The sequence below is a fragment of the Suillus discolor genome, assembly GCF_016758755.1.
Source record: "Suillus discolor strain FC423 chromosome Unknown F5147scaffold_85, whole genome shotgun sequence".
NCBI classification, from domain to species: Eukaryota; Fungi; Basidiomycota; class Agaricomycetes; order Boletales; family Suillaceae; genus Suillus; species Suillus discolor.
This window is the reverse complement of record NW_024541332.1, coordinates 150505-171536: the sequence shown is the minus strand read 5'-3', so window position 1 is coordinate 171536 and position 21032 is coordinate 150505. Positions and strand designations below refer to the sequence as shown.

Sequence of the window (21032 nt, the reverse complement as noted above, 5' to 3'; positions counted from 1 at the left end):
TCCGATTATACTTCACTATTCTACCATCGCTCGCGCACCTGTTATACTTGAACACTCTCCCCCATCGCTCAAAAGCACGCTTCCGTATACGCGCGCGCCCCTCGCATCTTTCGCTCGCACGCGCCCTTCGCGCGCCTTCGCGTTTGCTTACTCGCGCCTACGCGCGCGTTATCTTCTCGCGCCTTCGCACGCCTGTTACCACCCGTCTAGTTGGCGAAGACTCCCTCCATTACATTAAAGAGGAACTTCTCTCAGTAGCTGTCCTTTGGGTCGAGTCGTATTCTCGTATCCTGGTCTTACTGTAGAACCCCCGTTAGCTTTAGCGTTTCACCTATAGTCAAGATTCCTCACCTTCACCGGACATTTATTCCAACAGGGAAATCTAGAAAATGGACGCTCTGCGCGTAAAGTCTGGGGAATCTAGTTTTGTCAGTCAGAGTTTCAATATTGTATGGTTGTTATATCATGTAAATAGTGGGATCATAGCTACACTGATGACGACGAGCTGCAGTGCTGGCAGTGCTGAATGACACATAGGATCATGAGTTGCATAATAAATCTAGAGCAAACTTGAATATGCTGACGAATAACATAAGCCAATGACACTAAAAAAACAAGGTAATACATGATTTCACCCCCCGCATAGCTCTCAACATTGCATCTTTATCAACTGCGATACCTTTCCTTCGTGTGGCGAGGGGTGAATATGCACGGGAATACAGGGTGCCTGCATCGCCTGGCTCAGATAAAATACAGGGATCCTCAAGGATGACTCACGTCGTTAAGCCTCCCGTCCATTTCACTCCTTCAGCATCAGGCCCGACATTCCATCCTGGTGCACGTTCCAATCGGAAAACAGTTAGAATATTCACAACTGCGGCGAATAAAGAAGCATCGGCGACATGTCGTCCAACACTGCTGAAAGGTGAGCCAAACCCGTCTATTCGCAAAACTCTAAACTTCGTACCAAATACGCCTTCCAAATCCAAAAGCAAAGGAAACGTCATCAGGGCCGTGTGTTGACGGCTCTTCGACGACGACTTTTGGCATGTGACGCTCGGGTATGAACCTCGTTGGGTTAGGATATTTATCTGGATTGCGCGCCATAAACCTTGTATAAGAAGAAATAATTATGTGTGATCTTTGTTCACTTGATATGATGAATCACCATGCGTTGGCTATTACAGTAGCCCCTTAAGAAACAGTTTTAGAAGAGGGATAGGGTTCTCGGTCCATAGACTGACCTTTTGGAATATAGTAGCCTTCGTAGACGTCGTCATTTACCGTGGCATGTGCAATACCTAAATCCAGAGTCAGTGACCATGCTAATCGGAGTTTGACGAGTCAAGAGTGCTGACCCAGAGGGACGACAGGGAACCACCTCAGCGTCTCCAGTATGACGGCGTTGATGTATGGCATAGAAGCGCGATCATCCCAGTCGGGCAATCTTTCGAGAGTTTCCCCAATGACGGAATCAATCTCTGCTTGCGCGCGTGTCTGCACCTCGGGATATAGAACCATCGCGAGGATGAAGACGTATAAAGTGGACGTCGTCTGGGCCTTTGGTCAGTATATAGCTAGAATAGAAATCGCGTCAAAGTATACAGTTTCTGAGGCGGCTGGGAGTACGGAGAAAATGAGTAGAGATACGTCAAAAACATAATGATCACTGCAGATTTGTCACGCACCAGAATAACCAGATGCACTGGATTCCTTGATCCCTTGCTCAAGCACAGCGGCCTCCCCTTCATCTTGTGTTTTGACTGGTATACGTTTCAATGCATCCGACACCACCGATGGTGCAGCCGTCCCCGCGGCCTGAGGATCATCATAAGCCTCATCTAAATAATACTCCGATTAAAAGGCACTTAGAACTTGCCATGTTGTTCTTCACATGTTCAAAGGGCATGTCCATGATCATGGGAACGAGGGTTCTCTGGACTATAGCATCCCTTACAAAGCTCGCTCCAGGGAACCAAGGAGGAACTTTTTTCACTGCGAGTGCATTAGAATAGAACTACAGCTGATTGAAGTTATACGCACATATGGGGAACTCTGTTACAACAGCTGCAACCTCTGGCCTGAGTGCTTTTACATTTATCTCAAGTGAGCGTTCAACGACTGCAAGAAAGGGATCATCAACGGGCGCTATGGCATAATCATACACGATTGACACGATAATAGACGTGCTGAAGCTATGTAGAAAGTATGGTTCAGCCACGCAATGCATGAAAGGAGAAATTACTAACGTGTGAAAATGGGTTCCATACACCTCCGGAGAGGCTAGTAAGTTTAGTATCAAATTGTGAGCATTGCGCATTTGAATCGGATGGAAGGATGACACTGCTTTTAAATGGAATGCTTCATGGAAGATTCGCCTGTCTGTAAAGACATGATAAGTGCGATAAGAGAACTCGAAGGGACAATATACTAACGAAGTCTCAACTTGTCTGAGTAGGGTAGAAAAACAGAGTTGTAGTCATGACCAAAACTAGGACTCGTTTAACAATGGGTACATCAAATGATAGAAGGGCCTCACAAGTCAAGAAGGTGCACAAGCCCTGGGGGTCTTGTGGAATAGTTGTGTGAACGACGGTCGAGCAAGTCATGCGCAACTCTTTCGGAGTTGATGATCACGATATCCTGACTGAAGAGTCGGGAGTAAACGATTTCCCCTGTGTCGCAATTCAGCACATCCAGATCCACATGTGGGTGGCTCTACGCACCATACTCAGTTCCCCATCTTGAGTATGCTAACCATGGACGATCTGGGTCGATTCCGATCACATTTCCAACAAAAGGGAGAGGTGAAGGACCAGGGGGTAAAGGATGCTTCTTAGCGTGTCTCTTCTTTTGCAAGGATTGCACTACCACGAAAGATACAAGCGCTATGAGGAGTGCAAGTGCTAGTGTTGGGGCCATCGCTCGAACAGAATGAGTAACTGAAGCTCCCCCGTATATGTGTCTGGATTTTGTGCGGCCGGTGACCGCATCAATGCTATCATTGCTATGGGGCTATTAGTATGTCGTCCCCGAAAACTTTGGACAAGTGTCGATTCTTGACGGCCCCGAACTCCTTGAACAGTGTCGTGGAAGTACAGAATTGGCTTCAGTCTGTGGATATCGATTGTGTTGGACCTGTATATTTTGCACGGCTAGACTGTACACCATAATGCCATTCCATACGGCCGTCAACGGTACCTTTACGGCATATATACGTGTGCCGGTGTAACCTGCCCTGAACTGCCATGCTCAGCAGGTGACCGACAGCCACAGCAATGCAGTAGCTTCGGATCCAAAACCATTTGTCACAACACATAAGCTATTTTATATTGATAACGCCTTGCAGCTTTGATAGAAGTCGATCCATGTGCGATGGATCGGTCACTCTGTCATCTACATGAAAGTCCAACTATCGGTCCCGCAAGAGATAATTCAGAGCTGCCGGTACAATTAACGAAGTTAAGTATACGGAATTCACAAACTACCGTGACACCAATACGATGAGTCCTTTTCATACCTGACGATCTTCATCTCATCGATTCGTTCACCAAACATATTTCACACATTTGAACAGGCTCTGCATTCGAATCGTACGAACGCGTTCGAGTACATCCAATTCAATATTTGAGCAGAGGGAGGAGAACACGATGTTGCCCTCTTACGGTCAGCGCTTTGTGAATTCGGCCGAGCTGATCATAACGTATCAAGGTTGTACAACGGCACGTAATTTCCAATGCCATCGGATAAGTACAATGATCTCACTCTAGCCAATTTTGTTCTATGTAACCAGCCGCCTAACCACCAATTGTGAACTTCATTGCCTCCAAAGCCAACAAGGGTATTCTACGATTAAGGTGGTACTTATTGGTTTCACAAAGGTATGAAGTGTTGTGATCACGGACTACAAGTGCGGCACCAAACTAGTCCACAACACGGCCTTGTATACGTCAGGAGGAAGATCGCGTAAGGTGGTGAACATCAGTACCAAGAGGACGGCACGAGCTGTAATGTACAACATAACAAACAATGCATAAACCGCATCGAAGCACGCATCTAGTGCGTCCAGGACGTTAAAGACTAATACCGTAAGGATACTAAGCCAGGGTGTGCAAGTTATAGCGATGGCACTCATGCGCCATAGCGCCTGTTCCTGGCATGCGGGGAAAGCAAAAAACCAAGCCATACAATGGATGCCGCCAAAGATAGTGGCTATAAGCAATCCAGCGAGCCGAAGAACCATGTTATCCGAACCTTCAAGTTTGATGCTGCCATCAAATGTTGGAACTCGGAGCTTTCGAGATGTGGGAATCTCAGCCCAGCCTATCAGCTCTATTACTGGGCGGAAGATTCGACGCAAGATCCGAAGCCGAGTGAATTCGTCTCTATCGCTGACACTAAGGCGGACATAATCAGCAATGGTATCATTGCTAAGGCGCATACGTACTCAATGTGATCCTCTGGCCTTGACTCGGTCGACTTCCAGTACACTGGATGTGGGCACTGCACGTTGAGAGGCTTGTCCCACCACACAGCATAAGTCAGGAAATTGAGAACTGCAAAAGCGAGTGTCCCAACTTCGAGCTGCGTGGTTTCGAGGTGATAGATGGCGCGGGTGATGAGCTGCATGACAAACCAGGCCACCTGAAACACGACCAATCCTTTCGATATCGCATTACCTTTGCTCTTGTCTGATTTTTCGTTAGGGTAGGGATGTCGATACACCCTTCGTGTATTAATTTGAGGATGTAATCAGGGCGTAGGGTAAGGCAGGGTTTCCCATCCACATAAAGCATGAAACCACCCATCAGCACAAAGAAGCTGTGCGTCTGAGTCCATGTATAATCTAAGGACGCACATGAGTCAACGTTTAGGTGAGCACAAATCGGGTGTACCTTCAGATTGCTTCGAGAAGTAAGCATCAACGGACCTTTTGACCCACCTTGCAAGAGCACCAGGGAAATGCACTAGCGCGAATGATACACCTTTAGCAAGCACTGCAATGAGATGAAGGGAGCGATATTTACGTTGCTCAGGTGTTTCAACACACACTTTTTCTAAGGATGCATATAGTGAGTTGTGAGATACAGAGTTTCCAAAAGCACAACTTACCTTCAGACTCCAGACGAATGTTTGTATACCCTGATTTCTCGAACTGTCTTGTAACTCGGCGAGCACTGAACCATTGGCGCATAGCCCATGTGACGATCAGTTCAGGAGCGATTAGTGCCATAATCGTGATGCCATGCCGCTGCAGGAGGACACGAAGGGGTCTGTCCTCAGGACTCGGGATATTGGGGTGAATAGCACTATATATGCACGCAAATAGAGTGAGAACGGAGCTAGAGATGATAGTCCACATGGTTCTGGTCGTGAATGATGGGGCTTTCAAGAAACTGTCGCTGGCAGTAGTATTTGTTGTATTTGTTATAGGTGCAGCATGAACCACTCCAACGAGGCAGAGGATGACGCAGAAAAGTACTGCGCATGACATTTTCAGTGGGGTGTCTCGGAGCCGCATGCATCTTGTTCAAGCTATTTGCAATTTGAGGGTACATAGACTTTACGAATTTCACGAGAACAAGAACTCTCGGATCCTCGGCTACCGTGTGACATGTCCCAGCCACCCAGGCTGCCCACCAAGCCCCGATGATCTCACCTTCAAATGGCAAGCACCCCGTCACCCTAACGTTACAACCCTCAAATAAACGACACGGTCAGCGTGTTTGCTGACCTATTATACACTGGCAAGAAGTACTTGATCGATTGCTACATCACCTCTACCACGGATGGCAAACTGCCATCCCTTCTTTTTAAAACTCGGCAGTTCGCCAACTGTCCACAAGGTCTGAATGAATGTGAGATCGCGCCGAAACACTGCAAGGGAAGGTTGCAGGAAACCTGAAGCAACAAACTGTTAGTAAAAAGGGGATAGAATAACACGAAGAAAGTCAAGTACCGGACCAATCCTGGGATGAATTCGGGAGTAAAGCTGATCTCTTTGCCCTGGTCATCTTTGGCAGGAGAAATATCCAACGTGGCTAACATGGTCGCAATGGCAACCCACACGGAAAAATCAGCGTTATACCGCCCTGATAAAGGTCTATCTGTCGGTGGATCTTTTATGGGATTATAATAAGTTAACGAACCTGGACATACACGCCGGCCAAGGCCGAAAATGTATTGTGCGGGGTCATCACTTGTCAACGCGCCATCGCTGTCGATGAACCTCTCTGGTATAAAACTCGATGCGTCAGGGTACCGCTTTTCATCCCGTGTAGTACCCCTACAATCAAGTCAGTACCACAAAAGCTGGGAGGAACATATCAGACCATGTGTTGTATGTGATGATTGCGCCTGATGCACGATACTATAAATAATTATTGCGTTGATTCCGGGACAAAAACAGCAGACCTTTTGGAATGAAGTACCCATCATATACGTCATCACTCGAGGCAGCATGTGGTACGCCTATGATGCCATCTTCAGCACAGGCCAGATCATTTGGTGGGGAAGAATACCAAGGGGCACGACAGGTTGCCATCGCCAAGTCTCTCGCAGGACTGCATCGATGTAGGGTAGCGATGCTCTGTCCTCGAACGTTGGCAGCCGTTCTTTTCCAACCACCAAGTCGATTTCTGCTTGTGCGCGTTTTTGAACTTCTGGATATAATACCATGGCCAGGAAAAAAACCATTAAAGTTGCCGCAGTCTAACGAGGATAAGCAGCGGAGAACATGATGAGTTGTCTACTTACCGTCTCATATGAAGCTGCGCAATATTAGTGCATGTCGAGAGCACAGCGTTGCCCGTCAAAAGGCTTGCTTACTTACCTATAGTAGCAGTAGTAGCTGCTTTCTTCAACCCATTCTCGAATACAGGTTTGAATGCCTCATCTTGCGTCTCCATCCGTTGCAAATTTTCTGCAACCATCGAAGACCGAGCGAGCAACGAACCGTCGGCCTTGCAAAGAGTCGAGTCAATGTCTGAAACCAAGAGAAAAATAGATACCCACCATGTGCTCCTGCACATATCGAAACGGCATATCGGCCATTTTATTGATGCGCTCCGTCGAACCTCGAGCACTACGCTTGATCGAGGATCCCCAGCACCAGTCAGGTACCTTTAGTACTACATCCAACAAAAGTGCGTGTCATGTTAACGTTGTCTCATCCAGGAGAGTTGAGCTCACAGAAGGGAAAGGTTTTGAGCATTAATGCTCTCTCTGGGGTTATCAAGGTCAAGCCTGGAACCAGTGCCTTTATGACGGTCTGCACCATAGGATCATCACGAGCACTGATATCGTAGTCATATACAGCTGACATCACAACAGATAACGAGAATCTGTGAACAAGTAAATAATAGTTCAATTCGTAAAAAATCATTCGCCAACGTTGCGAAGTGGTCGTAATAATTTTCAGGGTCATCGATTAGGTTGACGATAATATCACGAGCCCGCTTGATTTGCATTGGGCGAAATTTTGCTGCAGACTCGGGGCGAAAAGTTTGGTGGAAAAGTCGTCTGCAGAGACGCCATTCATCGCCATAAGCTATGAATGAAAAGTTAATCGACAAGCCATATCTGCGAGAACCTTAGACTGGTTGAATAGAGGGACACTGAACGAACTCACGGCTCGAGTGTTGCTAGGTATGGTCGATCGGAGTAAATCCGAGAACGCTTGTCCAGTAATGCTTCTGCGATGTGCTGAGAATTAATCACGACCATTTCCTCGTCTAGACTTCGCACGAAGACCAAGTCCCCTGACATAATGATTCATACCACGTATGCCCTATGCTATCTGTTCACGTACCATACACAGCACTCCACTTGGTGTAAGTCAGCCAAGGCTCGCAAGCGTCTATGGATAAGACGCTCCCCAACAGTGGGAGGGGCACTGGGCCAGGAGGAAGAGGAGCATTATTTTGTCGCTTTTTGATGAAGAGCTTGAGTGCCTTGACGGCGACAACTGAAAGAGAAATGCCAGTGAGGATAGCAACGTGACGATCAACTGCAAGAGCCATGATCCGAGCAGTGGGTTAGTAAACTGTATATGACGACCATCCTTATAACCGCGGGGAAGTGGGGTAATCGACGGCAATCATGCAACTCGGACATCCGCCTCCCATCGCTTATATACATACGACTTCTTACTCAAATCACATCAAACTTCTGCATAGGCGGCGGATGTTCTGGAGAGATCCCACAATCACAGAAGGATATGATCATGGAAGGAGAAGACATACATACACAATATATGAAAAAGGTGTAAGATTGGGCAAGCAGCATAAACCGCGGAGCCCATCTTCGTGTTCCAGATTTTGCCACATCGTCATAATACCTGCCCATCGCAAATTGCGTTATTGGGTGGATAGATCATCGACACCACCCATCCAGACACCTCCAGGGTTGTATCTCCGCTCTTTAGTCGTATTATGCGCCGTCTGCCAGGCAAGTGCCATATAACACCTTGTACCCGATCGGCTCTTGCTCCTTACCGGTTGGGGAGGAGATGATCGGTGTTCGATGACTACAGCAGATCTTGATCATATATGCGAGCAAAGCCCACATAAATAGTTAAATAAAAGAGGCAGGGACTGGTGAATCTAGACTCTACATACCTATCTTTTGAGATGGCCACAAGAGTTGGTCAAAAAATGCAGACAACTCATTTTGTCGCCATCGACAAAGCCTGGCGGTACTCGGCGGAGATCCTTGAGTATGGCTCGACCTTGTGGCGATGTCGATGTTAAAACGGTTGAAAAGATCAAGAAGCTCGTCACATACATTTATTAACGACTTCTCAGCTAGGACCTGCAACTTGACGTGGGAGATTAGTCCATATGATACTCAGGATCTTCACCGCCATGCCATGTGGCGCGGATATGAGCTTCTTTCCATCCGATTTCCGGGCTTCCAGTGGCAAGTAGCAACGACCAAAGCGCAGACTTCTAATCAAGCTAAAGGCCCGAAAGCGAATATTTTGGTGGGCCGTGGCATCATCGAGACGGGCTCGCTCGTGAGTATCGTAGATATCGGCCAGGGTTGCAGCTGAAATTCATGGCGGTGCATGACCTACAGTAGAGGGAGCCGATGATCAATCAGTACATCGGTGAACTTACTAGACGATGTAAGGTGTAATGAAGAATTTAATGATCAATAGTGCGAAGTCGTTGAGTGACAGACTGGTAGCTAAGCGTAACATACCGATTTGGATGTCATCCGGCATTTTCCGGATAGACTTACCTTCATCGTCGAACTCGTCATCGAAGCACCAAGTATCAGTGCGCCCGTTTCGTTGGAGTCATGGGTCTTCAAGAGAACCTTATGGCAATGTGAGGTGCGGACTCGCCAGGAAGTTGCTAGGGTGTACTATGAGGTAAGTTTTATCATCGCCAGTGCTCGATGTTTGTTCTCATTTATTTTCTGGTCGTCCACTCTCTACTAGTATGTCTGTGACATTCATGCTATCCGGTCATTCAGGCTCAAGAGACAAGGTCACTTTGCAGTGTTTTTCCATGGGTGTGCCGGCACTTTGGTTGAGGGTGTCGCTCGTTGTTTCTCCCGACGCGTTATCCACAATCCGATGAGGATGCTGCTCACAGGTCACCTGAGAAGTCGTCTCTCTCGCCTAGCGCCTCGCACCATCATCGACTACAGGATCCTCCTCTATCTCCATCCCACTTCGTGCTTCCTCGCCCCGACTGACCATCTCCCATGTCCAAGGACCGATGACAGCATCAGGCGATGTCCTCCTTCCATCTCTTACATTTGCCATTGTTAAATCAGACCTCGCACGCCTGGTCTCGCACCCAGCGTTACCATAATGCTGCGTTCACTGGTGAAGAGGAGTGGTACTGTTTGATCAATTTGATGGGCTGTCATGGAGTTTTTGGAGAAAGTGGATTTTGGTGCTGTGGGTGTTGGGGAAGGCGTTGGTATTGTTAGGTGGGTGTTTCAGCTTCTTGATCATTCATATCGTTCGTTTGCCTACTTTAAACTACTGTTCCTTTCCCATGTTCTAACATCCATTCCCATTCGATGTACTGACATTTATTTTCTACAGCACCAGGAACCTCGCCCCAATCTCAACGATGCGCACTACACTTCCGCCAGACATGCCTGTAGACGCACCCGGTAGCCTCCGCAGACGCGTAGAACATGGTGTCGACGCCATCGCAGGGTCCACTATCAAAGTCATCTCCGGCGTCGTTGACAGCTCATTTAACGCCATGTACTCTGCTCGTTCTTACCCACCTCAAAATCTGCTCCGACTTCAGCTTTGCCCTGACCTTGAGATTCACATCTGCTCCCATCGGAGACCAGTCACGGGTGGTGGAACATGGGGCTGTTGAAGTGAGAGAGTGGGTTCTCGCCGATAGCGAGTTTGGGGATGACAGGGAATGGGAAGGGAGAGGATGGGCAGGGCAGGGCGAGCTCGTGGAGCTGAAGAAGAAGAACATGTCCATGATGCAAGAAGTCTTTGAAGCTTCGAGAGAATGATGAGCGGGAATAGTGGGAAAGCACGAAGAAAGAAGCTTGCTCTGCTGAGTAGGAAGAGCTTGACAGGATCGGCTGGTGCTGGTGCCACGAGGGCTTCAAGCGAGGCTGTTAGGAACGGATGCACACGGTCTTCTTCATGCATTAAAGTCGTCGCTGAGGTGCTCTATCTATAATTTACCCTTCACAATTGCATCCCGTTGCAGACGGCATCACCCCCCATCTCACGTTCATCATTGATCCTCCCCTTGTACCACAATTGAGTACTGAAGTACCGAAGGCCGGCTGCCGCACCTTCATTTCGAGCTCGATGCTGCCATCAAACGTTGGAACTCGGAGCTTTCGATATGTGGGAACCTCAGCCCAGCCTATCAGCTCTATAACTGGGCGGAAGACTTGACGCAAGATCTGAAGCTAAGTGAATTCGTCTCTATCGCTGACACTAAGGCAGACGGGATCAGCAATGATATAAACTTTGAGCTGCATAGTTTCGAGGTGATAGATGGCGCGGGTGATGACCCAGAGCTGCATAACACCCCAGGCCACCTGGAACATCACCAATCCTTTCGATATCGCATTACCTTTGCTCTTGTCTTGAATCTGGCTTTTCGTTAGGGTAGGGACGTCAATACATGTACACCTTTCATGTATCAATTTAAGAATGTAATCAGGGCGCAGGGTGAGGCAGGGTTCCCCATCCACATAAAGCATGAAACCACCCATCAGCACGAAGGAGCTGTGCCTCTGGCACCCAGCCCCGATGATCTCATCTTTAAGTTGAACTTCGATATTGTAAATGGCAAGGACCCTGTCATCAAAATGTCATAGCCCTCGAATAACTGGACACGTTCATCGCGTCTGCTGACCTAGTATACACTGGCAGGAAGTACTCAATCGATTAGTACTACGTTGCCTCTAGCTGCTCCCAATAGGATCACGGATAGCAAACTGTTATCCCTCCTGTCAAAACTCGGCAGTTCGCCAACTATCCACAGTGTCTGAATGAATATGAGACCGTGCCGAAATACTGCAAGGGAAGGTCGCAGGAAACCTGAAGCAACGAAACGGTTAGTGACGAGAGGGTAGAATAACACGAAGAAAGTCAAGTACCGGACCACTCCTGGGATGAACTCGGGAGTAAAGCTGATCACTTTGCCCTGGTCATCTTTGGCAGGAGAAATATTCAACGTGGCTAACATGGTCGCAATGGCAGCCCACGCGGAGAAATCAGCGTTATACCGCCCTGATAAAGGTCTATCTGTCGGTGAATCTTTTATACGATTAGAATAAGTTAACGAACCTGGACATATACGCCGGCCAAGGCCGAAAATATATTGTGCGGGGTCATCACTTGTCAGCGCGCCATCGCTGTCGATGAACCTCTCTGGTATAAAACTCGATGCGTCAGGGTACCGCTTTTCATCCCGTGTAATACCCCTACAATCAAGTCAGTACCACAAAAGCTGGGAGGAACATGTCAGACCATGTGTTGTATGTGATGATTGCGCCTGATGCACGATACTATAAATAATCATTGCGTTGATTCCGGAACAAAAACAGCGGACCTTTTGGAATGAAATACCCATTGTATACGTCATCACTCGAGGTAGCATGTGGTACGCCTATGTGGTCATCTTCAGCACAGGCCAGATCATTTGGCGGGGAAGAATACCAAGAGGCGTAACAGGCTGCCATCGCCAAGTCTCTCGCAAAACTGCATCGATATAGGGTAGCGATGCTCTGTCCTCGAACGTTGGCAGCCGTTCTTTTCCAATCACTGAGTCGATTTCCGCTTGTGCGCGTTTCTGAACTTCAGGATACAATACCATGGCCAGGAAAAAAACCATCAAAGTTGCTGCACTCTGTGACGACGATAAGCAGCGGTCAACACGATGGAGTTGTCCATTTACCGTCTCATATGAAGCTGTGTGATATTAGTGTATGTTGAGAGTACAACGTTGCTCGTAAAAAGGCTGACTTACCTATAATAGCAGTAGTACCTGCTTTCTTCAACGCATTCTCGAATGCAGGTTTGAATGCCTCCTCTTGCCTCTCCATCCGTTGCAAATTTTCTGCAACCATCGAAGACCGAGCGAGGGACGAGCCGTCGGCCTTGCAAAGAGCCGAGTCAATGTCTAGAATCAAGAGAAACATAAACACCCACCATGTGCTGCTGCACATATCGAAATGGCATGTCGGCCATTGCATTGAGGCGCTCCCTCGAACCTCGAGCACTACGCTTGATCGATGATCCCCAGCACCAGTCAGGTACCTTTAGTACTACATCCAACAAAAGTGCGTGTCATGTTAACGTTGTCTCATCCAGGAGAGTTGAGCTCACAGAAGGGAAAGGTTTTGAGCAATAATGCTCTTTCTGGGGTCAACACGGTCAAGCCTGGATCCAGTGCCTTTATGACGGTCTGCACCATAGGATCATCACGAGCACCGATATCGTAGTCATATACTGTTGACATCACAACAGATAACGAGAATCTGTGAACAGGTAAATAATAGTTCAATTCGTAAAAATCATTCACTAACGTTGCAAAGTGGTCGTAATAATTTTCGGGGTCATTGACTAGGTTGATGACAATCTCACGAGCACGCTGGATTTGCATTGGGCGAAATTTTGCTGCAGACTCGGGACGGAAAGTTTGGTGGAAAAGTCGTCTGCAGAGACGCCATTCATCGCCATAAGCTATGAATGCAAAGTTGAGCGACAACCCATATCTGCGAGAACCTCAGATTGATTGAATAAAGGAATACTGAACGAACTCACGGCTCGAGTGTTGCTAGGTATGGTCGATCGGAGTAAATCCGAGAACGCTTGTCCAGTAATGCTTCTGCAATGGGCTGAGAATTGACCACGACCATTTCCTCGTCTAGACTTCGCACGAAAACCAAGTCCCCTGACATAATGATTCATACCACGTATGTCCTATACTATCTGTTCACGTACCATACACAGCACCCCACTTGGTGTAAGTCAGCCAAGGCTCGCAAGCGTCTATAGATAAGACGCTCCCCAACAGTGGGAGGGGCACTGGGCCAGGAGGAAGAGGAGCATTATTTTGTCGCTTTTTGATGAACAACTTGAGTGCCTTGATGGCGACAAAGGAAAGAGAAATGCCAGCGAGGAATGCAAGGTGGCGATCAACTGCAAGGGCCATGATTCGAGCAGCGGGTAAGTAAACTGTATATAACACGGTCGTCCTTATAACAACGGAGAAGTGGGGTCCCGGTCATCGACGGCGATTATGCAACTCGGTGATGTGCCTCCTATAGCTAGACTCGTAACCAGTCTGACTACATACGTCAATTTGAGATGGTGAGAATTTATTGACGTAGTCAGACTGGTCGAACTCGGAGTGATTTGGCAGGCGAAGCGAGGAGTTTGAAATTTGGCAGATGCCGGTATGCCGTTTTGGGTAACATTACTTGTCAACAGCACAGACTCTTTCGTTCGTACCGTGAAAAGTACAGTATCCTCTCAAATACAACAGTACATCGCGCCGGAGCACTAATCATTGATCAGGACAATCAAAATGATTCCATTTCATGCATTATACCCACCCGTGATGATGTATCAGCAGCCTGAACCTTTGGCTTGGATGATCAATCCTTCCAGCCTCGACGAGGAAGGAAAAATTATCGCTGTCCTCAAAATACTTCGTGGATTGCGGATGACAGTCATGGACCTCATGTTGTATTCAATCTCGGAAAGACCCTCCATGGCAACTTGGAGAGACCCTCCATGGCAACTTGGAGAGAAGGTTTCTTTCGAAGCAAGGCACTTGTGCAATTTCTGAATGTGTTGGACATGGACGAGCGAGCGAGTGAGCAACTTCACGTCAGTTTACGACCCCTTGCTATTGCAATGGTCATTGATGATATTGATGCTGAGATGGAGGCCGCTAAGAACATTTTTCGCATGTCATCAAAAGATGTCACCCCCGAACTACTCCTCTCGTTTGATCTCGATACATCGTTGACAAAGCCATTACAATAAACCACTCCATTGCTACGTCGCATTCTTCTGCCAGCTATGCAGACAGTGCGAGCTGCGAAAGAGAAAAAACATCAGCATGGGGCCGAGACCGTAAGTGTTTGTATTGTATTTTCAACAAAGTCAATAGCGAAGTTGATGAAAATGAACAGTACTGTACCGTGATCGAGTCACAGATTTCAAACGTTCGCTCCCAGAACAATCCGAGTGAGTGAAAATGTCGTATCTTTAGCGTACATGATCTCGCTGCAGCAATTTCAAAGGTGTGACAGTGATAGCTGTCTTGTTGGGAGAAAGGAGTAGAGGGAGAATCATAGCAAGGGTCTTTCCAGAGCCTGTCGCAGCTCGAAGTACAACGTGTCTCGCGGAAAGTAATGATATGAGGCATCTGAGCTGGAACAATTTCGGACGTTGTGATCCTTGGGAAAGAAGATTGAGTCGCGAGAAAGCCTCGAGAACTTGCTGGTGTTGTGTCGTTGAGAGGGCCCCCGTAAAGTCCGTTGGGAGATTCTCAATTGTATCTTGAGCAGCAAGTGATAAAGGTCGTACAGAACTCATGGTGGAAACTTAACATAGAGTACAGTCTGAGCGAGAGCAGACGCATAACTTGTGCTATATGATCGTAACTACCACCGGCACGACCGGCACCTATCAAATTTCAAACTCCTCGCTCCGCCCTGCCACGCCACTCCGAGATCGACCAGCCTGGCTACACCACTTGTGTAACCGTGGTAGTATTAGGCCAGGCTGGTCACGAGCCTATCCTATAGCTATATATACGTATGGCTTCTTGCTTAAATCACATCAAACTCTGCATGGGCGGCGGATGTTCTGGAGAGATCCGAAGCTGACAGAAGGATATAATCATAGAAGGAGAAGACATACATACACAAGATATGAAAAAGGTGTAAGATCGGGCAAGCAGCGTGCACCACGGAGCCCATCTTCGTATTCCAGATTTTGCTACATCGTCACAATATCCGCCCATCCCAAATTGTGTTATTGGGTGAATAGATCATCACCCACGCAGACACCTCCAGGGTTGTATCTCCGCTCCTCAGTCGTATTATGCACCGTCCGCCAGGCAAGTGTATAACACCTTGTACCCAATCGACTCTTGCTCCTTACCGGTCGGGGAGGAGATGAATCTGGACAGATCTGGACGCTACATGCTTATCTTTGAGATAGCCACAAGAGTTGGTCAAAAAAAAAACGCAGATGACTCATTTTGTCGCCATCGAAAGAGCCGGGCGGTACTCCTTGAGCATGGCTCGACCTTGTGGCGTCACTCTAGGATGTCAATGTTAAAACGGCTTAAAACTTGTCACGTACATCCATTGATGACTTCTCAGCTACGACCTCCAACTAGATTAGTCTCGGGATCATCTTAATTGCCGGGCCATGTAACGCCGGATATAAGCTTCTTTCCATCCGATGTCCGGGCTTCCAGCGGCGAGTAAGTAGAGTGCAGACTTCTCATCAAGCTGAAGGCCCGAAAGCGAAGATGTTGGTGGTATCATCGAGACGGGCTCGCTCGTAAGTATCGTAGATATTGGCCAGGTTGCAGCCGAAATAGTCATGGCGGTGCATGACCTACAAGAGAGGGAGCTGATGATTAGGGTTCGGGATAAAACTGGTTGGCTAATTCAGACTTCTTTGCTGGCTAAAAACAACACCACGTGACTGGCTAAAAAGCTTGCCCGAATAGTTTCCTGAATCCTAGCGACTCCTTGACTTCGAATGTCCTGGGGTGGACTATCGCTCAGACTGACTTCTGTGACACGGAATGCTATGCTGCAAAATGAGCAGCGCTCGTGTGATCAAGCCGGTCGTAAAGTTTCGGATGATTGTACGACTCAATCAAGGACAGTAATGTCGCCTGACTGTGCTACGATCTCCTGCAGGAGTCGCCCGAGCGCGTTGTACTTTTTCTTGCCATATATTACGGGTAGGTGGACATCAAAGATGCCAAAACAATGAGTACGCGATGACTTTCTGGATGTAGTGGCGCATGATGGCACCCATTGAAGTCTCCAATCCCGCTTGCGACGGGACGAGACCGCCATCAACGTAAGCAGCTCTGTAGAATTCTCGGCAGGCGCTCTGGTTCCGTGCACAATTTTTATACACATACTTCCGAGCACAGTTGGTTGACTTGGTCTTCATGGGCACTGTCGGGTGCGCGACATGTGATATAGATGGCAGAGCCTCCCGTAAGTAGTCAGCTTGTGAAAAGGTGGTCAATTTGGAGGTAGTAAAACGCTCAGCGAGCTAGGGTAGGTCTTCTTTCTTCCAACAAGCTCAATGGAAAGCCTCGATGCGAATGCGAGGAAGACATACACGAATACCACAGCCATTGTCCTGAATCTGAAGCAGCTTCTTACCGCCATCCTTGACGGTGACTTGAATAGAAGTAGACCCGTCATTGAGGCTATTTTCCAGCAGCTCTTTTAACGCAGAAGCGAGTCCATGTATGATCTAGAGATGATTTTCATCGATACTTATTCATGCCTGTACCGTGGTGTCAACCCAGCGCGTACTTTGCCTGCTGGAATTAGGTTGATGAGGCACTCGTGGAGTCTTCTTATCGGTTGAGGGCCAGGTGATTCTGGAGAAGGAGAGTGACAACCGCTCGCCATGCTCAGAGTCAAGACTCAAGAGTAGCGAGCACGCATTCATGATCTTAGCCTGATCACGTGACCAGGAGGAAGAGTAACATTATTCTGTCGCTTTGTGATGAACAACTTGAGTGCCTTGACAGCGACAAAGGAAAGAGAAACACCAGTGAAGATAGCAAGGTGGCGATCAACTGCAAGGGCCATGATTCGGGCAGTGTGTTAGTAAACTGTATATGACGACCGTCCTTATAACCACGGGGAAGTGGAGGAATCGACAGCGATTATGCAACTCAGTGATGCACCTCCTATCGCTATATATACGTAGGGCTTCTTGTTCAAATCACATCAACTTCTGTATGGGCGGCGGATGTTCTGGGGAGATCCGATAATTACAGAAGGATATAATCATGGAAGGAGAACACATACATAACATCAAGCAAGCGGCGTGCACCGCGAAGCCCATCTTCGTATTCCAGATTTCGCTACATTGTCACGGTATCCGCCCCTCGCAAATGATGAATAAATCATCACCCACGCAGACACCTCCAAGGTTGTATCTCCACTCTTTATATGTTAAATTCTGGAGGGAGTTGTATTATGCGCCGTCTGCCAGGCAAGTGTATAACACCTTGTACCCGATCGACTCTTGCTCCTTACCGGTCGGGGAGGAAATGATCGATGTTCGATGACTACAGCAGATCTTGATCATGTATGCGAGCAAAGCCCACATAAATAGTTCAATAAGAGAGGCAGGGATTACCAGTGAATCCAGACTCTACATGCCTATCTTTTGAGATAGCCACAAGAGTCAAAAAATGCAGATGACCCATTTTGTCGCCATCGAAGAAGCCTGGCGGTATTCGGCGAAGATCCTTGAGCATGGCTCGACCTTGTGGCATCACTCTAGGATGTCGATGTTTAAACGATTGAAAAGATCAAGAAGCTCACCACATACATTCATCAACGACTTCTCAGCTAGGACCTGCAATCTGAAGTGAAAATTGGTCCATATAACACTCAGGATGGCCTTAATCGCCGGGCCATGTGACGTAGAGGTAAGCTTCTTTCCATCCGATGTCCGGGCTTCCCGTGGTGAGTAAGGCGGAAACTGCTCATCAAGATGAAGAAGGCCCGAAAGTGAACATGTTCACGGTATCATCGAGACGGGCTTGCTCATGAGTATCGTAGATATCGGCCAGGGTTGCAGCCGAAATAGTCATGGCATTGCATGACCTACAAAAGAGGGAGTATCAGTACTCGCTCACCCTGCAGCTTGAAGTGCTCGCATGCCAATCGTCACCTCGATCATTTTTGAAAGTGCCAAGGTGACATCTTGTGCTATGAACAAAGCTGAAGCCGACCGGATAGACAGGCTGTCATAAACGAGTTCACATTCATGACGCAAATCAGGAAGTGGAGCAACGACCTTTAATTTCACCCGCGACATTCTATAACAGCCCAGTGTGATTAGGAATGCCGCCAGTATCCAGCTAATCTGGCTGCTTGTCGCACATGGATAGGGTTCTATCAAAGCTGCAAGACAATATCAATATCAAATAACTTATTGTGACAAATGGTTTTGGATGTTAAGCTAAGACTAAGTCGTTGCTGTGGCTGTCCTGCAGAACATGGCAGTTCAGGGCAGGTTACACCGGCACACTTTCCGACTGTATATAGGCCGTAATACTAAAGGTACCATTGATGGGCGTATGGAATGATGTACTTACAGTCTAGCCGTACAGATTAGTACAGGTCCAACACCGTGACAATCGATCTCCACAGACTGAAGCCAAGCTGTCCTTCGAAGACACTATTCAAGGGGTTTGGGGTCGTCAAGAATCGACACTTGGCCAAAGTTTTCGGGGACAACAATGGACATAGCCCCACAGCATTGATGGGGTCACCGGCCGCACAAAATCCAGGCACATATGATATGGGGGCGCTTCAGTCACTTATTCGGTTCGAGCGATGGCCCCAACACTAGCACTCACACTTGCCCTCATAGCGCTTGTATCTGTCGTGGTAGTGCAATCCTTGCAAAAGAAGAGACACACTAAGAAGCATCCTTTACCCCCTGGTCCTCCACCTCTCCCTGTTGTTGGAAATGTGATCGGAATCGACCCAGATCATCCATGGTTAGCATACACAAGATGGGGAACCGAGTATGGTGCGTAGAACCTGCGACATGTGAATCTGGATGTGCTGAATTGTGACACAGGGGAAATCGTTTACACCCGACTGTTTAATCAGGATATCATGATCATCAACTCTGAAAGAGTTGCGCATGACTTGCTTGACCGTCGTTCACACAACTATTCCACAAGACCCCCAGGGCTTGTGCATATTCTTGACTTGTGAGGCCCTTCTATCTTTTGATTTACCCATTGTTAAACGAGTCCTAGTGTTGGTCATGACTACTCCACTACTTTTCTACCCTACTCAGACAAGTGGAGACTTCGTTAGTATATCATACCTTCGAGCTCTCTTATCGCACTTATCATGTCTTTACAGACAGGCGAATCTTCCATGAAGCATTCCATTTAAAAGCAGTGTCATCCTTCCGTCCGATACAAATACGCAATGCTCGCATTTTGATACTAAACCTACTAGCCTCTCCGGAGGTGTATGGAACCCATTTATACACATTAGCAATTTCTCCTTTCATGTATTGCGTGGCTGAACAATACTTTCTACGCAGCTTCAGCACGTCTACTATCATGTCAATCATGTATGATTATGCTATAGCGCCTGTTGATGATCCCTTCCTTGCGGTCATTGAACGCTCACTTGAGATAGATATAAAATTATTCAGGCCTGAAGTCGCAGCTTTTGTAACACAGTTCCCCATATGTGCGTATAACTTCTTCGATCAGCTGTAGTTCTATTCTAATGCACTCACAGTGGAAAAACTTCCTCCTTGGCTCCCTGGAGCGAGCTTTGTACGGGATGCTATAGTCCAGAGAACCCTCGTTCCCATGATTGTGGACATGCCGTTTGAACATGTGAAGAACAACATGGCAAGTTCCAAGTGCCTTTTGATCGAAGTATTATTTAGATGAGGCTCATGATGATTTTCAGGCTGCGGGAACGGCTCACCATCCGTGGTGTCGGATGCATTGAAACGTATACCAGTCAAAACACAAGATGAAAGGGAGGCAGCTGTTCCTGAGCAAGGGATCAAGGAATCCAGTGCAACTGGTTATGCTGGTTCGTGACAACTCTGCAATGGTCATTATATTTTTGATGTATCTCTACTGATGTTACAGTAACATGGCACGAGTCCCCCGCCAGCAGACCAGCCCTCTGCCACCGCAAGGCTATAGACGACAGCCCTCTGCTGAACGCACGGCTATAGATGATACCGGAGCCTCACCAGCTCTATAGACGATACCGGAGCCTCACTAGCTCTGTGACGACAGATGACGATAGATGACGATAGACGATAAGCGGCAACTGCCGGCTTAGATAAGCGGTCTGGACCGCACGTGACGATACATGACGACATAGGTCTAGAAGACCTATTAATGTTATCAAGATAGAAGGCAAGCCTCGTGTTGCCTCATGGACTGATAGAAGATAGAAGGCAAGCATCGTGCTGCCTCAAGGATGATAGAAGGCAAGCCTCGCGCTGCCTCATGTACTGATAGAAGGATACCACATGGATCCTGGCTACGATAGAAGCCCGCCTCATGGACACTATCTATGACTCATGTAGATAAGCAGATTAGAACCCAGCTTTAGGCTGAGCTTAGATACGAAGAGTAGCCTTATATAAAGTCGAAGATTAAAGTAGACGCTCCTTACTTTAATCTTACTAGGTTTACCCTTGAACTCCTTGTCCCGCTAAAGCTACCTGCTCGACATCGACTCGTACCTTCAGTAACGCCTCTCACTGTCTGTAAACCCTGCTA

General features: G+C 47.6%; 9 protein-coding genes across 9 annotated transcripts; 2 read left to right on the top strand and 7 right to left on the bottom strand.

Moving 5' to 3' along the window:
- Positions 1 to 773: 773 nt before the first annotated feature.
- On the bottom strand, positions 774 to 3166 carry F5147DRAFT_642658 (cytochrome P450; the record flags this gene model as incomplete). The annotated part of the gene is made up of 13 exons (XM_041433099.1): positions 2727 to 3166; positions 2540 to 2675; positions 2436 to 2491; positions 2250 to 2382; positions 2044 to 2195; positions 1880 to 1995; positions 1689 to 1818; positions 1606 to 1619; positions 1359 to 1554; positions 1245 to 1301; positions 1169 to 1193; positions 968 to 1111; positions 774 to 915 (listed from the first exon to the last, which is right to left on the bottom strand). The coding sequence occupies exons 1-13, from the start codon at positions 2920 to 2922 to the stop codon at positions 774 to 776; spliced, it is 1497 nt and encodes a 498-aa protein (XP_041287177.1). The 5' UTR covers positions 2923 to 3166.
- A 738-nt stretch (positions 3167 to 3904) lies between these two features.
- On the bottom strand, positions 3905 to 4629 carry F5147DRAFT_585529 (uncharacterized protein; the record flags this gene model as incomplete). The annotated part of the gene is made up of 2 exons (XM_041431871.1): positions 3905 to 4397; positions 4481 to 4629. The coding sequence occupies 2 exons, from the start codon at positions 4627 to 4629 to the stop codon at positions 3905 to 3907; spliced, it is 642 nt and encodes a 213-aa protein (XP_041287176.1).
- A 1771-nt stretch (positions 4630 to 6400) lies between these two features.
- Positions 6401 to 8272, bottom strand: F5147DRAFT_423297 (cytochrome P450). Its single transcript, XM_041429757.1, has 8 exons — positions 7811 to 8272; positions 7631 to 7760; positions 7393 to 7581; positions 7192 to 7343; positions 7015 to 7130; positions 6833 to 6962; positions 6757 to 6770; positions 6401 to 6711 (listed from the first exon to the last, which is right to left on the bottom strand). Exons 1-8 carry the CDS (start codon positions 8019 to 8021, stop codon positions 6472 to 6474), a joined length of 1182 nt encoding a protein of 393 aa, XP_041287175.1. The 5' UTR covers positions 8022 to 8272; the 3' UTR covers positions 6401 to 6471.
- A 1608-nt stretch (positions 8273 to 9880) lies between these two features.
- On the top strand, positions 9881 to 10500 carry F5147DRAFT_779405 (uncharacterized protein; the record flags this gene model as incomplete). The annotated part of the gene is made up of 3 exons (XM_041442286.1): positions 9881 to 9945; positions 10064 to 10231; positions 10278 to 10500. The coding sequence occupies 3 exons, from the start codon at positions 9881 to 9883 to the stop codon at positions 10498 to 10500; spliced, it is 456 nt and encodes a 151-aa protein (XP_041287174.1).
- Positions 10501 to 11170: 670 nt separating this feature from the next.
- On the bottom strand, positions 11171 to 13667 carry F5147DRAFT_764037 (cytochrome P450; the record flags this gene model as incomplete). The annotated part of the gene is made up of 13 exons (XM_041440680.1): positions 11171 to 11548; positions 11608 to 11740; positions 11798 to 11934; positions 11981 to 12005; positions 12063 to 12119; positions 12170 to 12359; positions 12408 to 12421; positions 12480 to 12609; positions 12662 to 12777; positions 12839 to 12990; positions 13039 to 13227; positions 13277 to 13406; positions 13457 to 13667. The coding sequence occupies 13 exons, from the start codon at positions 13665 to 13667 to the stop codon at positions 11461 to 11463; spliced, it is 1572 nt and encodes a 523-aa protein (XP_041287173.1). The 3' UTR covers positions 11171 to 11460.
- An 816-nt stretch (positions 13668 to 14483) lies between these two features.
- On the bottom strand, positions 14484 to 15111 carry F5147DRAFT_642649 (uncharacterized protein). The gene is made up of 2 exons (XM_041433098.1): positions 14664 to 15111; positions 14484 to 14558 (listed from the first exon to the last, which is right to left on the bottom strand). Exon 1 carries the CDS (start codon positions 15059 to 15061, stop codon positions 14732 to 14734), a length of 330 nt encoding a protein of 109 aa, XP_041287172.1. The 5' UTR covers positions 15062 to 15111; the 3' UTR covers positions 14484 to 14558; positions 14664 to 14731.
- Positions 15112 to 16462: 1351 nt separating this feature from the next.
- Positions 16463 to 17142, bottom strand: F5147DRAFT_779402 (histidine kinase-like ATPase; the record flags this gene model as incomplete). The annotated part of the gene is made up of 4 exons (XM_041442285.1): positions 16463 to 16583; positions 16638 to 16774; positions 16844 to 16981; positions 17044 to 17142. The coding sequence occupies 4 exons, from the start codon at positions 17140 to 17142 to the stop codon at positions 16463 to 16465; spliced, it is 495 nt and encodes a 164-aa protein (XP_041287171.1).
- A 1094-nt stretch (positions 17143 to 18236) lies between these two features.
- Positions 18237 to 18701, bottom strand: F5147DRAFT_821282 (uncharacterized protein; the record flags this gene model as incomplete). The annotated part of the gene is made up of 2 exons (XM_041443700.1): positions 18387 to 18701; positions 18237 to 18354 (listed from the first exon to the last, which is right to left on the bottom strand). The coding sequence occupies exons 1-2, from the start codon at positions 18566 to 18568 to the stop codon at positions 18237 to 18239; spliced, it is 300 nt and encodes a 99-aa protein (XP_041287170.1). The 5' UTR covers positions 18569 to 18701.
- A 388-nt stretch (positions 18702 to 19089) lies between these two features.
- On the top strand, positions 19090 to 20476 carry F5147DRAFT_840509 (cytochrome P450; the record flags this gene model as incomplete). Its single annotated transcript, XM_041444297.1, has 7 exons — positions 19090 to 19288; positions 19340 to 19475; positions 19524 to 19579; positions 19633 to 19971; positions 20023 to 20142; positions 20200 to 20328; positions 20388 to 20476. 7 exons carry the CDS (start codon positions 19090 to 19092, stop codon positions 20474 to 20476), a joined length of 1068 nt encoding a protein of 355 aa, XP_041287169.1.
- Between the last annotated feature and the right edge of the window lie 556 nt (positions 20477 to 21032).